The following is an 18,624-nucleotide window of genomic DNA, read 5'->3' on the forward strand; positions in this document are numbered from 1 at the left end:
GATGGATGGATGGATGGATGGATGGATGGATGGATGGATGGATGGATGGATGGATGGATGGATTATTAATTACTGGAGGTAAGAAGTCTTTGTACAGGGGCTGCTCAGTGGGCATTGGGTAGCACTGCTGCCACAGCAAGAAGGTTCTGGGTTCGATTCCGGGCCCGGGGTCTTACTGCATGGAGTTTGCATGTTCTCCCTGAGCATGCATGGGTTCTCTCCGGGTACTGCGGCTTCCACCCACAGTCCAAAAACATGAATGTTAGGTTAACTGGCTTCTCTAGATTCTCCTTGTGTGTGCGTGAATGGTTGATTGTCTCTTTGTTGCCCTGCGATGGACTGGTGACCTGTCCAGGGTGTATCTCGCCTCTCGCCTGTAGACAGCTGGAGATAGGCACCAGCACCCCTCACAACCCCAATTGGGACAAGCGTGTCAGATAATGGATGGAGGGATGAGGATGCCTTTGTTTTAAAACATTTTCATTCATGCTCCGAATGTTTTTTTCTGGAGTTGTTCATGTATCAAACACACAATTATAATTGTTATTAGAACTGTATTAGTATCTTTGAAAATTTTATGGCAAATGACATGAATATTTGTAGAAAATATGCATAACAGCCAAAACCCTAACCAGTAATCATATAGTATAAACAAGAAAAAAAGGTGTTTTTTCTTTTTGCTTTTTTATTTTACAATGTTCTTGCTGTCCTTTGATGTAAATAAACAAACCTTCAGAAATTGCATTAAAAAATCTAAGAATGATAACTTCAAACAGAAGATGAAACGAAACATTAATTGCAGCGGCTTGGAGAACCCAAGCCTGGGATGGATGGTTGTAAATACTGAATGCTGAAGAAAGAAAATAAGCCTCCTGCTCTGAGGACCTGTGATGGATACATTGGTAGAGGACAATGCTAAACCAATTTCTGCTCATGTTTTCTCTCCTCTGCCCTGTTCTTTCTTTGTTAATGTCACAGAGGTCTGCCCCGCAGCCTGCCTATGTGTGAGGAGGATTTTGTCACTTTCTATCAATTATACCCCATCACACTTTCACATAAACACACCCCCACCTCCCGTGTTTGCAGACACGGTTACATAACAACACAAGGATATTTGGGCTAAGAAATATTTCGATTCTGCATTCCTTTTATCTTCCCTCTCATTTAGGATCCCGGTGGCTTTGCTCTCTTCCTCCAGCAAACAAAAGCACACCCACACCTTCCCTCTCTCCTGCCATATGCTTGACAAGCACCTTCCGTCATCCACACGACACAGACTGTTACGTAATTTACTGGGTTCCTGAACCCACTCTCATATATGATTCAGATGGGTGAGGAGAGACTGCAGCTGGCAGGCTGGTTTAGCATAACACAACTGCCCCCTGTCGTCTTAAGAAAGAATTGCACAAGTTTAGGTTGCTGCAGAGTGACTAATTTCAGGTTACACCTTTAAGCCTTAAGGAAAAAACACCTATATAAATATATATTTTAATTAATATAATAAATAAATGTTTGTTTTTATGTTATATCAAAGATTTACAGCTTGACAAGTTTAGCTATAGATTATCACGGAGACCCTTGCTGAGCAAGAACAAGTCAAGCATTGAAAAAAAGGAAGTGGCTGCCCTCTGCTGTCTGATCAATGTCACCACATTTCTTCATACATCCAGTTTTCAGGCCCTGAGGAAAGTAGTGGAATATGAGTTTATTGATCTACTGTACACAATTTTTCTGCTGACAGAAAAAGCAATTACAAGGTGATTGATGTTGCAGAGGCTAAAACATGTAGTGTCAAGGTATATTTCTAACCAGTCACTAAGGTAATAAGGTAAATTGTCCACCATTTATTGGTACTGAAGTTAAAGAAGTACTGGTGTGCAAAGAATATGATATAGGTGATATAAGCTTTTTTTTATTATAAATTCTGGCGCTTGTAAAATTCTTGTTCCCTTAGTCGTCGTCTGCTGCTTCATCCGGGAGCTGGTTGCAGGGGCAGCAGTTTCAGTCGAGACTCCTAGACTTTCCTCTCCGCAAACGCTCCCATCCAGCCTGTCCTACGTCATCACCTGGGGCTCCTCCCGATGGGATGTGCCTTGAACACCTCCTGAGGGAGGTCTCCAGGGGGCATCCAAAAAAAAGATGTCAGAGCAACCCTGCCTGACTCCTTTTGATGTGGAGGAGAAGTAGCTTTACTCTGAGCCCCTCCCGAATGACCAAGCTCCACACCCTAACACTAAGGGAGGGAGCAGCCACCCTGTGGAGAAAACTCCTTTGAGCAACTTGTATCCAGGATCTCATTCTTTCAGTCATGATCCACATTTCATGACCATAGCTGGGTTTTTGGACATGATCTGGTTTTTGGACATTGGGAACCAGTGTCCATATGTCATCTTGACATGATGACCAGAGAAGAACAGCTGTAAGATCTCTGCAAACCACCAAGGAAGGCATGTCAGCAGGATAGAGGAAAAACTCAAAGTATTCCTTCCACCGTCCAACGGTCCCCACTTCCAGGGTCAGCAGCTCCCCACTACCACTGAGAACAGTGATAGCAAAGCACTGCTTTCACCTCCAGAGGCACAGGACAGTTTGCTGATACTCTTTCTCCATGGCCTCCACCCTGACCTCACACCTGATGAAGACCATGGAGCACCTCATCCTAGCCCACCTGCGCACCATGGTGAGCCTCACCCCGGGCCCGCTACAGTTTGCTTTCCGACGTGACTACGGAGTGGAGGATGCCATCATTAATCTGCTGCAACGGGCGTTTACCCACCTGTAGACCACCGGGGACACAGTGAGAGTCATGTTCTTTGACTTTCCCAGAGCTTTCCACACCCCAGAGCTGCTGAGGGGGAAGCTGGAGTGGACAGATATCTTGCTGCCTAGACCATCAACTACCTCACCAAGTGCCCACAGTATGTTTGGCTGCACAGAATCCCTTTGTAGCTGTAGCAGAGCACTTTTTGAAAACCTGATAATACTTATGATTTCTGTTGCATCTTTGTGCATGCAAAAATTTATGTGCTAAAAATCATAACTCAAAAGAAAGAAATTTCACCATTTCAACTGTGATCTAGAAACAGCTTAGACCAACAATTATGCCTATAGACATGACGCTGTAGATCAGCCACATATTTCAGCAAGAGCTTTAGTTTTTAATTTAAACATTTCAGAAATAGAGCTGTATGACTGTGATCATATTTCTAAATTATTTGCTTTAGAAATGGAAAGCTTTTATTCATTAGAAAACTGTGCTCGTAATTATGAAGGGCAAATATGTCTCAAAGATATAGGTCCACGTTGGCCAGCTTAACTAAGGAACTTCTATAACTACTGCAATAATACGTGTAACCACAAAAAGTTGAATTGGGCACAGACATCAAGCAGCCTCTGTGTAACCCAGAAAGTCGGATTGATAATGTGGAGCACACAGGTTTAGTTCGACACATTATTAATCTGGGACTACTGATATTGAACAGTAAAGGAGGACCCTTCTACAGTACAAACCTTTCTGTGATAATTTAGCAAAGCAAAGCCAAGCGAGTCAAGGTAGTAAACAAAATAGCAGCAGACACCATGAGAAACCACACCAGCTTATGCTTTTACAATCTTGCTCTTCCTCTTTGAAAGATGAAATCCTGTATTCTAACAAAACAGATCTGATAGCAGCAGCTACGCCTACATCCACATGCACTGCCATTTTTAGTTTTATTCAGGTTTGGACTTGGCACTACTCCCTTTCATCATGGCTATATGTACGCCTTAAACCATAATGCTACAACATGACTGGCTGAAAATTTTGGGCTTTAAGGATTTAAGCTGGAGCGTACAAGCTGGATTCACGAATACCTTGAAAATTCAGTTTAAAGGCAAGGTTAGGCTCTGCGAGCGAGAGATAAGTTGTAGGTATTTAATTAAGAAATGTATATAGTGGCCAAGCCCTGATTTTAAACATTAAGCATACTGCACGTATTTTGATAGTGATGATGTTCCTAATAGAAACATTGGGGTAATATTTACCTCCTAATAATTATTTGTAAAAATAAATAAATAAAATTACATTGATCTCAGTTAAGCAGTAATTACACTGAAGGCTGAGTATGGCACCTAAAAAGAGCCTTTTGGACTCCGTACAAACATTATAGAAGAAAACAAGTATGAGCCAACAGACGTTTTATTTTCACCCAGCTTCTGAAATTAAACCAGCAATGATGTCATTCAATAAGTTGTTGGTAAACTGTAACCAAAGGTCCCATTAAAAGTGTTGACAAAGTCTATCCGTGACTATTAGAAAGGATTGTTGTCATGGTTATTTGGTCATGTGTAACGGAGAAAGATTGAGCTAAAAAACACACATGAAGGGAAAGTGTGTGGTAACCTGTTATGCATGGTTTTACATACAGTATCTGACCTTTGTGTCGCAAGTCTTAAAATCTCTTTGGTTTGGCAAACTTTTGTATAAATGCTACACATTCTATTATGTATGACACCCCAGATTCTATATCATCTGTTTATGGTTGTTATTTAAATTGGCTTTATTCCTTCCATTTTCAAAACAAAGAGAGACTATGTTTTTATTCTGATGTGGAATATTTTTGCCTAACCATTACCGTCCATGCCAATAGTCACTTAACCATGCACTGCTTGTGGCTCCCACGCCTGCACTTTCTGAGCTTCAAAAGACAGTGGTACTATACTGTAGATATTTGAATTGTGCCACCAGCATGTGACAACATGTTACCCGAGTGTGACCAAGGGACAAAAGACTTAACTTTTTTGGAATGAATGTAACTATAGTAAGATTCAAAGCAACCAATCTTATTGCCTGGACTTCATCCATTCTCGTTTGTTATACTTAACATTCCTCTATGTATATTTATCATAGTAAATATTTATAAATGAAGATTCGATGGATTAATAATGCATTTAGAATTTGGATTTATGCAGTATCTTTGGGCATTCTGTATCTTAGAACTATATGACAAGTATTTATCTCTGATAGAGACAGGCTGCAGATCTTAGAGGTACAGTTGATTTCTGGACTGCTCCCAGCACATTAATCCGATTTTAACAATTGCTGATTGTTTGAAATTACAAAACAGGCTGGAATAAGTTAAAGTTGGGTTGTCTTACATTTGAACATGTTTTGTTTATTTGGGATATTGGCATGGAAAACAAAACTTCCTTTCAAAGCTGTATCATAATGTTGATGAAAATAGGCCAATTGGCCTATTATTGCAATTTTGCCATGAACACAAATTGAACCTGATGCACTACAGACATAACAGATTACCCCAGTACATTTGATTAAACAGCAGTTATACTTGAAAATAAAACAATAAACCTTTGAGAGTTTGATGACACCTATTTACATTAAATACTCTAAACCCATCCCATTAAGCTCCACTACTTAAAAACATGGATCCTTTACTTCTGCAATGCCAGATGGATAGTTTTAAAGCTTGTGTGTGCTGACTATATGAAGAAAACCTCACTAACTCTATTTGTAAAACAGTTTTCTTATTCCTAGTATGCATAATATAAAAGACATTTTCCCATTTTCATTTTATTTATTTGTTTATTTATTCATTTGTTAATTTTGATTTTAGATTTCTTTTCATAACAAGAAAGATTTTTAGGGGCTCAGTAGATAATTTCATACACTCCTATTCAGACAACGGCTAAAAGACACACCCATCCGACTCCTTTTGTACAAGTAGAAAATCAACAGCCATCCACAATAGGCTTTTGTGGCAATATGTGCTAACCATCAAACTAATTCTTCTACATGAAAGAGCTTGTCTGTTATTTACATTGGAGTCATTAAAGCACACGGACATAAAACAACACAATAACTCACAAACAATCCTCTGAGGGATCAGCCAAGATTCTTTTATGATGGAGACCAATTGTTTTCAGTCAGTGAGAGACAAAGAGTTTGGCTAAATCTGGAAAATATTTTTCTTTGTGAAAAGTTTCAAGTTTTATGACCAAATTATGTAAGTGCAAAACAAAAATGCTTCTTGAAGTTGCATACACTGTAAAACCTGCAGTTTTTATGAAGCTCAACATCAGTTCTATCTTTTTATTTCTGTTACCTATACTTAAGGACACACAATACTTATATGTATATTTTACACCAATCTATAACTTAATTACATGATAAAACTATAACTTATTATTTGTACTATCTTATGAGAGGTCTGAAGTACTCTACTTTCCACTGCCATGGTTCCAAGTTCCTTTAAACATGTTGTTCTTGAGCCATCATCAAAATATTTGGATTCTACTCAGTTTAATAATTTCCAGCCTATTTCTAAAGTCCCTTAAATGTCCAAGCTTCTTGAAAAAGTGGTTGCAGCACAGCATATTTATTTCATAGGAAATATGTCAGCTCTTTGCAAACTTTCAGTTTGGCTTTTGTAACACCAAAAACTGCATTACTTAAGGTTTCTAGTGAACGACTTATTCTGGGGTTCCACTTTCATGCTTCTCCTGAATCTTAGATTTGTTTATGATTCTGTTAGTTCAGCATTTCTAATTAACAGGCTCCACAATGTAGTCAGTCTGTCAGGACTGGTTCTACCTCTCCAGAAAAACATTCAGTGATTTTTCAAACCAGTTCCGTTAAGACATGGCCAGCTATGGGGGGTACCCTAAGGTCAGTCTTCCCCTATGCCAAATGATCAATTAGTTTTCAGGTATGTCTCTTAGCTATGCTGAAAATATCAAGCATTATTGCTTTTTAAACTAAGTGAATATTTAAAGTTATCATTCAGAATAAACCAAAAGGCAATCACTATATGTCATCAAACAACATTCATATAGTACCAAAATAATTAGCCTATATTTAAAGTTTCTAATTTAACAATGCATTATTTGACAAACTATCAGACATTAGCTACTGATACTATTAACCTATCAACAGGTTAACAGTAGGTATTAGGTTATATGTTTTTTTCCATTTTTGCAGCCTCTCACTGCCACAATAGGGCTACTAATTGCCTTTAAAACAGTTTTATTTGGCAGACTAAACCCCCAGTGTCGATTAGAACAGCATTCAACCAATCCTGTTATAAAATAGGTTTCTCAGAACTAAAAACCAGACAGTGTCAGGTAGGGCTGGGTATTTTTGCCAAAGTCCTGAATAGATTTGATTTTGATTCATATAGTGATTAATCGATTTGGCCACGATTAATTTCGATTCAATCTGTTTTTGCAATAATGAAAGTGGTTCAACTGTGTTTCAAAATACTCATGTATTTTATTTTTTTCCTGTTACATTAAACAAAGTGCAAACTTGTAAATCAGACAGTTTAAACTTGAGATGTGAACAAAACTGTCTCAAAAGTGTAAACTTGTTTGTGGAAAGTAAAAAGGCGAAGCCTCACTCAAGCAAGCAGACGTGACACAGCGGGGACAAAGCAGACATGCATGAGCTGCATTATCTTCACTGCACAAACCACATTTGCAGCGTTGTCTGTAACAACTACAGGGTGTTTGCTGGTCAGCCCCCATTTGTTAATGTCTTCAGTCAACCTATTGGCTATATTTGCAGCTGTCTGGCTTGAAGTAATCTTGGTGGTCTGTAGCACGAGATGCGAGCCACCATTCATTATCAATGTAGTAGGAAGTCACCTTGATGTCACAAAGCCAGCACATTATCTTTAGCTGTTTTAAATCCAAAATGATTCAAGACATCAGACTTCAGTTTCGATAGCTTGCTGAGCGGTGTGTTACTTGGGTCGGCATTTGCAAATGCCTGCTCTTTTGAATGTGAACGTTGCGCGTCTCACTATAAAACTAATCAATCTCAATCCCTAGACATCGATTTTACAAAAATGTAAAGGAATCGATCCAAAATCAATTAAATCAATTTTTTTGCCCAGCCCTAGTGTCAAGTAGTTTCCCTAAACATGCCTTAACCTATCTCCAGTGTTCTGACCGGTCAAATCTGGGGCTAAATTTAAAGCCACAGGTGCATAGTCAATAAAATATCTGGCACAGCATGGATATAGCACCTTGGTGTCTACTTTTACATTAATCTATGAACTTTCTGCATAATTGGCCTCTCTTCCCTGCATAAAAGTCAGACTCTGCTCGCTGAAGAGTGAACAGTGTTTAAAGTAATTTTTCTCACCAATGGATTGTTAGACAGTTTCAAAACAGGATATATTTCTTCACTGCAATGACAAAATATTTTGCAGGTTTTTACCATTCAAACCCACCCTGCTCAGTCTGTAGTCTGACCATTAAATGTTGTTGAAAATTACCCACTGTAGGTTTAAAACTTTTACTCTGTTCTAAAAGCAAGCAGGACTTTAATAGGAAGCCTTCACCACCCAGTCAGCTGACAGCTGGTTGTGAGTACATCAAGGAAGAGGACAACTCTATGATTATCACAATACTTTTGCAATTACAAGAATAGAATAGAACAGAAAATCCCTTTATTGTCCTACAATTGAGGCAAATGTGGTGTTTACAGCAGCAAACAGATTATACAAAAAATTGGCACACAAATGTGGAATTTAGAAAGATGAATAAGAATAACATAATAGTGTAGAGTAAAAAGATAAACAAATATAATACTGTGCTGTAAAGTCTTTTTCAATATCAGACTGTGTACCTGGAGAATAAATAACGAATATACAGCTATGGACATTTTTACAGTAATGGATATTTGAAAAGAGCAGCAACATCAGAGTTGTGTAAAATGACAGCAGCATGTTATTCAAATGAATAAGGTAGAAACTGCAAAATTAGCATGAATGTAACAACTTATTGAGGTTTTTGGGAACAGTGGTGGTTATAGAGTCTTACAGCTGCTGGGAGGAAGGATCTGTGATAACGCTCCCTGTTGCATTTAGGTGCAGTAGTCTGTCACTGAAGGAACTGTCCAGTTCTGCAACAGCTTCATGCTTGGGCTGGGATACATCATCTAACAGAGATGTTAATTTAGTTAGGATCCTTTTGTTTACCACCTCTTACACTGAGTCCAGAGGGCATCCAATCACAGAGCTGGCTTTCCTGATCAGGCTATCCAGCTGCTTCCTCTCAGCTACAGGTAAGCCACTGCTCCAACAGACAGCACCATAGAAGATGGCTGATGCCACAACAGAGTTATAGAAGGTCTTTAGGAGCGCCCCCTGCACTGCAAAGACCTCAGTCTCCTCAGCAGAAAAGAGTCTGCTCTGACCTTTCATATACAGAGCCTAAGTCTTGTGAGTCCAGTCCAGTTTGTTATTTAGATGAACACCTAGGTACTTATTAGAGTCCACTATCTCAATGTCCGTTCCCTGGATGTTCACCAGTGTCAGTGGAGTGGATCTGCTTTAGAAAAAGTCCGCCACTAGGTCCTTGGTTTGCCCTGCATTAATCAGGAAGTGGCTCTGCTGGCACCAGACCACAAAGTTCTGGGTCCACTGTCTGCACTCAAGTGATGAGGCAAACTATTGCAGAATCGTCAGAACTTCTGGTGGTGGCAGCATGGAGTTGGTGGAGAAGTCTGCAGTATAAAGGGTGAGGAGGAACGTTGCCAGTCCTGTGGGACCCCCGTACTAAAAAACCAAACTATTTGAGACTCAGCCCGGTCCCCTGATATACTGTGGGCAGCAACTGAAGTAGTCCAAAATCCACTTGGACATGTGCTGGTCCACTCCTGACAGCTCCAGCTTGTCCCTTAGGAGTCCTGGCTGGATGATGTTGAAAGTAATGGAGAAATCAAAGAACATGATCCTCACAGTGCTTCCAGGTTTCTATATGCGAGCCAGAGCTTGGTGCAGGAAGAAGATGATGGCATCATCTGCCCCAATCTCAGAAATGTTGGCAAACTGCAATGGATCCAATGAAGTCTTCACCAGGGGGCAGAGATGGTGTAGCTACTGAGGTCCTTTGGATCATAGAACTTGTAATTAATCAAACTTTCCTCACATTTCTGACCAATACCTTCCACCGCCGCAGCTTTCTTTAAGCTGCAGTTAATTATGAGATAGTTTGGGTATTGCTCACCAGGCAATTGGGGTAATACTGCCCCTGTAGACCAATTGTTGAGCTGTATGTAATTGAATAGGCACAGCTTTACAATATTTATAAATTATTTTTAGGTAACACTTGTTTATGTTGTGTTTTTTTCTTTAAAATGACTGTCACAAAATGTTGTGAGAAGTTAATGCTGAGAGAATATCCTTCTTTTACCTTTGGATTATTGCTAAAATTAGAAACATTCTGCCCAGGAAATAAACTGCAGAGATGATCATGCATTTGTTACCTCAAGGCTTTTCTATCTCAATTCTTTACTATTAGAAAGTCCACAAAATTGAAAACCTTTAGCTAATTCAAAAAGGGTAGAGTTCTGCAATCATCTTATTTCAATTAATCATATTTTTCTTTAAAGCACTGGGTGGAAAACTGGTTCCAGAAAGGGCCGTGCGGCCTCTGGTTTTCTGTCCAACCAAGCAGTAGCACACCAGACTCAATTCATCTCATTAAGTGATTCCAGTCATAACATGATGACTTCCTGAGAAGACTGGAGTGATGTGTGCTACTGCCTGGTTTGAAAGAAAACCAACAGCCACACAGCCCTTTCTGGAAACAGTTTGATACCCCCATAGTGCCCTTTTGCCACTGCAATGTAATTTTCTTGTTTTCATTAACAGCACTTTCTAAATGCTTGCCCCTGAAATATGCTACATAAATAAACTTCCCTTACCTTTTGATAAAAATGAAAAAGTGAAAAGATATTTATTCAATATTAACTGGCTTGCTGTTAAATAAAGGATTTAGTTTAAATGTTTTCATCTTGCATATCAAGCCTCTTGATATCCAAGTTACATCATATATTGGACCTGATTGTTCTTTGTGTTCTTAACACAGCACTTTACTCCCATAGTGCAGGATTACTGATAGTTCCACAAGTTTCTAAAAGTTGAATGGAAGGTAGATCAGACTCTTTGTCCCCGTAACCAACCTTCAGTTTTTTCATTGAGACTAGGATTACAACTTACTTTTTTGATAAAAAATTATGATTAGAATGACTCAGTTTATTCTGAGCTATCTCTGTAGGTATGCTGTTTTAGGTTAAGGCTGCTGGAGGACATAAAGACCACTTTCCCTCCCTTTGCTACATTCTGCTTCCATTCTCCAAATTTTCTCAGTTGTTTGAACTGGCGATCTCTCTTTTTGTTTCACCCTTTTTTTTTCAGTAGTAGCGCTGTGACATCTTGGAGGAGAAAATCGGCTACTGCTATCAGCAACTTGATGAAATAAATACAGTAATTTTCGGACTATAAGCCCCGACTTTTTCAACATTTTTCGACCTTGCAGCTTATATAACAATGCAGCTTATCTATGGACTTTTACAGCTAACAGCCACTAGGGTAATACCTAAATCTATGCATTTTACCATTCACCATGTTGGTGTCACATTTGCTTCAACACACAAGTACGGTAGCCGCACGTGCGGGAATGCAGAGGTCCTCCGGAAGCAGACTTCTACGAGACAGAGCGACAGCGAGAAAGACGGACATTAAACATAGAAAACCTGCGGCTTATAGTCCGGTGCGGTTTGTATATGTAAAAATCATGCAATTTAGCTTCTGCGGCTTATATTTAGGTGCAGCTAATAGTCCGAAAATTACGGTAATACAGTTGGCTCTGTTCTTCAGTTTTTATTTCTCTTTCTCTCCTAGAAATACCGCTTTGCGGAGGTTTCCCTGCAACTAACAAGGAAAAGGATGTATCCTTAACCTGAAAAGTAGCTCAGAGGTCATCTGTTTAATTTTGGTTCTTTGTCATAGACAAAGACCCCTACAAAAGAAGTCTACAATAACCTTGTGTAACAAAGAAAGTATTCCTGAATCCGTGCTTCTGTGTTCCTTTTTTGAGTATGCTCTGTCTTCTAAAAATGTTCAGTCAGTCATGGAAGATGGTCGTTCACACTGAGCCTGGTTCTAGTTCTGCTAGACTTCCTTACTGCTTAAGGTTTTATTCTGCACTACATTAATTCTGTGGTATGAGGCATTGCAGCAAAGGCAACAACACAATGCAAATAACTGTCCACTGTCGCAACATGTTCATCCAATTTCTGCAAAAGTCAATAGGTCAATGGAATCAGCTGGGTTTCCTAAGAAAACTTTTAACCAGTCTGCCTGGAAGATTCGATGGAAATGACTCTGCAAAGTGCATTGAGCTTGCATGTGTTGTAAATTGATGTTACATAGAAAATTGAACTGAATTCTAAAGTTACCAAATAAGATATTTAAGAAAATTGCCTTAATCATTGAGATTTCTGAAATAACCTTTGTCCACACAAAGTAAAATAAGGTGATCAAGGAGATTGATTCCATAATGGTACTTTTACAGCCTTAAGTGTTTTTCCTCTCCACAAGTCCATTTGTGTTACAAGTTCAGGAAAGAGGTACTGATCACCATGGTAACCACAAAAGGGATGCAGGGGCACTCTTTCTCCACTAGTCAATGCATTTATTAGACTGCTTCCTTCAGAAAGGACCTCAACCTCTAAAAATGGTGAACATATGGTAAGATTTGCTCTCACTGAGCCGTGCTGCCATTTTTCTGTTCATAGGGTTGTTCATCACACTGGAACACTTTCAAGGAAAAACTGCTGAGGAGACATTATGATTCTACTTATGGGACTAAAGCAAAGAGATGGAATTCTAATCTAAAGCTTTTATTCACTTACTTGGTGCCCTGCTGCTTTAATTAATGATATTTACAAGGCTTATGGAACCTTGGTAAAAAAAAGGTCATGTAAGCAGAAACCGCTGCAGTCAAAAGTTTCCATGAAATCAGCGATTTATTACCCAAAACAATCTACAGACAAATAAATCTTTGATTGGCTTTCAAAAACAGTGTGTCTGTAATTTCTACATTGCTAAGCCTCTGTGTCTCAACCTAGTGGCAGCTAGAATACTGTAAGTTAAGCTGCATTCAAGAGAATAATACAGAAAATAACACTATCTAACTGAATCACTGATGAAAAACCAGTGATTGTTTATAAAAATGTATGTAATGTATCAATCTGTTGCTCACTCTATATTATAGAAAAACGTACAGAACAGCTGTACAATGTGTAGAATTTGAAATACTATAAAGCCTGTTGTAACATTAAAGCCATTTCAAATTTTAGAATTTAGTTTTATTTTGTAAAAAAAAACAACTAGATGATAGTTTAATGACAGTCAATCAAGCGTATGCAAGTAGCAGACATAATTCTAACAAGTCCTATGAGGATGAGCAAACAACTGACTAAATTACTTTGTCTGAATTTAGAAAAAAAGTTTCTTGTAAGCCATTATTTACTTAAGGTTATTAGACATATTGCCTGACCAAAAACAAAACACTGGAAACTGGAAAATATGACAAGTCATTTAGGTTTTGAAAGCACTCAGCAAATTATGTAAGTACAGCACACACACACACACACGTATAAACAGGGTAAAGAGTAAATCCATTCCCATCATCCTTTCTATGAAAACCACCAGAAAACTCAAATACAGGGCAAAAACAAAACAGAGCTATACTCTTAAACATAAAAATACCAGAATTACTCATCAAGTAGGCCATAGGAACTGAAGAAATATCTACTGGCATAAGCTTGTCACACATGTATAAGCTGCTATAATCAAAAAACATTTTTAATATGCCTCTGTCTAGCTTTGCTTATATTTTATATGTAATGCCACTTCTATAATACCATAAAACTCCATGACAAGCCGTTCTGCTTCTGGTGAATTCCACTATAATGAACCTTGAGGGTCAATAATGAAGAGCTACACAGAATGTTAATGAGATTTTCTACATTTGTACGGAGAAAAAAAGGGGGGCACTTACAAATGAAAAGAAAAAAGCATCACATATAATTCTCTTTTATGCCATTTAAGGGAATTCACTGAAAATAATTAGCAATTTATGGTAAATATACTACAATTATTTCAGGCAAATAGCTTAAAAATGTATTCTAAAAACACATAAAAAAATTTTTTATCATTATTTCTATTATATAGTGCTTTTAAAGTCTTAGGGAAGTATTGCTGCAGTTCTGAATTTTCCCGAGAGGTGCACAACTTTACACGAGTGAATAAAGTGAATGTGATTGGTCGATTATCAAGGGGGCGGGTTTGTTGTGGTGAAAGGTTCACAAGATTTTGGTTGTGTCCGGTTGTGGCTGGTGTCTCAGAAGTCACTAAATTGCCGACTTAGAAACGACACTGTCAAGGAACACTATGGACAGCGGAAACATGCAAGAGGAGGAGAGTTTTGTGTCGGAGGTCGTGGATGAGTCTCCTCCGTCATACATTTTTAATTTAGAGCAGGAAAGCGGGGACGATGTTGTGGAAGAGGCAAAAGCGGCAGAGGCTTGGTTTGGTGTAGAAGGCTTACAGACGTACATGTTTGAGCCCTTGCCTCACAACGCTGCCAGTTCTGTTAGCTCTAAACCTGCTGAAGACACAGACGTCCATCCCCGTGAACAATGATTCTTATTTCAACCGTTGCGTATATTAGCTGCAATATATGAATCAAGATGCTATGACCGAAAAAATGTGATTGACAGATGACTGTTGATTCATGATTGGCCGGATTTAGGTGTACAAGCTGACATAAACCTAAGTGGCCTGTATAAAATAACAAAAAAAAAAAAGATTCTAAGACAGGATTTTTGTTCTAAATCAAAATTTTCTACATTTTGGGAAAATATGGTCTGATAAATAGTACATTTACATACATGTTTAAGCCAGAATCATTTGACATTGAAATATGATTTCCCTACAACTTTAAAAAGTATTAATGTTAAAGCATACAGTAAACAAATTGCTCAAAAAATGTATTGACATGCTTTGAAAAAACTGACATTTAACAGAATAAACTACTTTGATTCAAGAGTTACATTTTACCGAATTATATTTGGAAAAATAAATAAACAAAGACATATCTCTCCACAGATTGACAAACACCATAAGGCGATGTCTTTTACCTAATATGGGTTCCTTACCACTGCATAAGCCTCTCACTAATGCTTTCTGTTTTATAAAAGTTTTAAACTACAGAAAGTCCATCTCAACTGTAATCATACTACCGATCCCCCCCAAACTAGATTATTAAATTGTATTGGTCTCACAATAGAGAAATTTACTTGTGACATCAGCTCTTATAAAAAACAGAAGTTGCACAAAGGAGCAAAAGGTGCATAATGTACAGTGCATCCAGATCTATACAGTGGATGATACAAAAATAAAGGAAAGAAATAAATGCCTGTACGTGAAATTTATAGGAGAAACTGCAATAAAAATCTGTACGTAAAAACTTTTACATAGGAATTGCTACATCTTATCAAAATTATGCACATGCCAGTTATGCAAAACATTTCAAGCTAACTTTAGATTCTTTCTTTAAAATTCCTAAACAAGGGCCTATTTGTTTCATGTAATATCACTTATTGAATAAATGACTTAAAGAAATAAAATTCAGTCAATAAAAGAGACAACAGTGATCCACTGACCTGAATGCATCCATGAAAAGTGTTACCATGCAAAATCAACTTTTGGGGCTTTTTAACATGTTGTCTTCTTTAAAATAAAACACAAATTAGTATTCTACTTTAATAATGCAATAATTATCAGGAATTCTGCTGTCTGAGGAGCAGCCTCTCACTGTCCTGGACAAATGAGCGCCTTGAGAATAATAACGTAAACCCTCCCCCTTCAGGAAGCACCTACCTTCACTGCGCTGTGCCTGCACTGTAAACAAATGCCCACTTTTTCCATTCAGGGGTGACATGAGGCAGAACACGATAATTCTGAATCAAATTTAAAATGGAGGCTCTTTTCACTAATAAACTGCCGAAAACATCAACTTTTCTTTTTGAGCTAATGTCATGAAAATCTTTTTTTTTTTTTTTTTCTGGCCATTAGAGGTCTCAGACTTTGTTCGGCCTTTAGAAGTAGCGTTATACGACGACATCATCTCCCAGACAGGGAGGGTTGGCTTCGCTTTGAAGCAGTGTTTTTTTTCAAGGCTGGAAGAAAACAGCTATATTTTACAACAAAAGAAGCATGATATATGAATTTTTTTTTAAATGTGTAAAGTCTGTTTAAAAAAAGGAGCTGGATCAAAAACTTTTCTCTGTCAAATCAAAACTAATTCATGAGATTCCTGAATCTAACACAGGCCTGATATTGCTGCAGAAAAGGCTATTTTAGAGCTTGAAAGAAGCAGGGAAAAAAATGGCTACTGTAAACTACTGGCCCTGATTAAGAACTGGAACCACTTAAAAGGAAAAACGTTAATTATAAGTTTGACAGCTTTTTTATGCTGATAAATCCTTTATGTGACTAAATGACTGAGGCTAAAACACTAAGCTTTTTTAACGGCATGAAATCTTAGAGGATTTTTAGCAATTTATAAAAATGTTTCCACTTTTTAAAGGTCAGGTATTCTACAAGTTGTATGGATTCCTATAATGAATTGCAAATCCTTATTGGCACTTAGTTGGACCTGAATAATGGCGCTCTTTAAAATGCTTATCATTAATAACGGAAAATGGCCTTTGTTCTTGAACAACTGTGAATTTCAGAGCCTATTTGTTCTGCACTGCTGCTTTCGAAGCACACATTGACTGATGAGACCTTGGTCATTTCAATAAGGAGAGCAAATGAAAGGGTTGAGGCACCGCTGCACAGAAGAGCCGTGCAGAAGACCAGACTGTTACTACTCAGAGGAAAAAAACAAAATGACTAAAATGTATAAAGATTTTTGAAAAAAAGTTTGAGAATCTTTTATGTAGCATTAATCAAATGCAAACCTTGAAATACAACAGGGGAATGTATAACAAACATTGTGTATAACACAGAAAGAGAGAGATAAAAGACAATCATTCTTTGTTGAGTCCAAGATAACATAAAGACTTTGACACATCTACAAATGGCTTCTGATAAAAAATGTTAAGCATGGTTAGAAATAAATTAAAAAAATCTGAGAGAATAGCTTCAGAGAAACCCTAACAGAACAATAGGTTAGTGTGGAGATAAAGTCCTGACACTAAAAAACAAAAATTAAATAAGAAAAAAGATGCAAGCTTAGTAAAATACTATCATTGTTTAAATGTTGCACATAGATTTATGGATGCATGTTTATATGTTATAGAAAATCACTATTAATCAAAAATTGAAACTACACATAAGGCAGCCCATTCTTTTTCATGACCAGTGCTCATGCAGATGTTTCACAGAGGGGGGCACATCTGCACCCCTGGTAGCCTCTGTCTGATTTTGACCAGACCTTACCCTTAGAGCTTATTAGGTATTCCAGTCACACACTCACACAATGTGGTATCACTAAGAGACAGTGTTCTAGCCACCAGCTAACAAGCTGCAGTGGGAAGACTGGAGTCTGTTTTTGGTGACATTAACTGGATCTCCTACCTTTCAGCACCACAACCACATCCTCTGCATCTGCAGGAGCGGCTTCCCCCGCAGCATCACTGCAGGCTGACGGCTCATCCCCCTCAAACAGCTGGTTCACCTCCCCCTGGATGTCAGAGGGGCGCCGGTCGCTCTTGGAGACGGTGAACCTCTGGCTCATGGTGTCTGTAGCTGATGAGATAAACCGCGGCTGTTCTTCCCCCAGTGCGCGGCCACGCAGGCGGACAGAATACCAGCCTCTAAACGCGCTCTTCCTTCCTTCTACTTGGTTTTCTGTTACAGCCGAGGTTTTTTCTTTTTCAGCTGACTGTCAGGCTTTGGGAAAAAGCGTCTCTTTGTGAGATGATCAGCCGTAAAGGAGCGAGTGGACCATCGCATCAACCGGTGTCTGCAGGCTGCTGCGCACCTGGGTCCTAAAGCCGATCCGAAAAGGCGCACTGAAGCTCTGGCACCAGGAGCTCACATATTCATCCAAAATGCTTTGCTGCAATGATTCTTTTACCTTTAAAATGTTTTTAAAAGGCGCGGAAAATATTTGTATTCAACGCTAAATGTGGTTTGAAAGAAATTTACCAAAATCAGTAGTGTTTTTTTTTTTTTTTTTTGGGCCATTAAATGAAATCAAACTGCTCTAAATGCAAAGGTGTCAAAAGTAAAGTACTCACATTCTTTTCTCAAATAAAAATACAGTTACCTTTTTGAAAAAAGATGATATTTTCCTACTTTGTTCACTGTGTTGGTGGCAATGATTTAAAATATACTGACTTAGACTGGTTTTGTTCTGAATTAACATTTTAGAACAGGATAATATAGATTGAATTCCTACAAGGGCGGCTGAATACTTTTAGAGCTTAAGTATTTGAGGCATTAAAGTTGCAATCAGGATTCAATTTGAAACAAAGCATATTCAGCTTGTACCGGTATATGAAAAATATATATTAAAGTTGTAATCAATAGTGTCAAAAGTACACAGATTTGTTACTTAAGAAAAAGTATAGATACTGCACTTAAAAACACGCTGTTAAAAGTTGAAGTATCAACTGGACCTCTTTACTCAAGTAAAAGTGAAAAAAGTATGTGCTCCAAAAACTACTTAAAGTATAAAAGTATTAAGTAACTTTTAACAAAAACAGCCAGATGCCACTATATGAATTGAAAGCTAAATTTTTTGACTACTTTGAAA

General features: G+C 38.1%; 1 protein-coding gene across 1 annotated transcript in view; it reads right to left on the bottom strand.

The window, feature by feature from the left end:
- LOC107097098 (solute carrier family 12 member 5-like) overlaps window positions 1-17,805 on the bottom strand; it is a 196,287-nt gene extending 178,482 nt beyond the window's left edge. The window contains exon 1 of the mRNA XM_015394098.1: window positions 17,442-17,805. Coding sequence (XP_015249584.1) covers window positions 17,442-17,601 — 160 coding nt within the window. The 5' untranslated portion in view covers window positions 17,602-17,805. The remainder of the gene's footprint in view (window positions 1-17,441) is intronic.
- Between the last annotated feature and the right edge of the window lie 819 nt (window positions 17,806-18,624).

This window comes from Cyprinodon variegatus, unplaced genomic scaffold (genome assembly GCF_000732505.1).
Source record: "Cyprinodon variegatus isolate N-32 unplaced genomic scaffold, C_variegatus-1.0 Scaffold672, whole genome shotgun sequence".
NCBI lineage: Eukaryota > Metazoa > Chordata > Actinopteri > Cyprinodontiformes > Cyprinodontidae > Cyprinodon > Cyprinodon variegatus.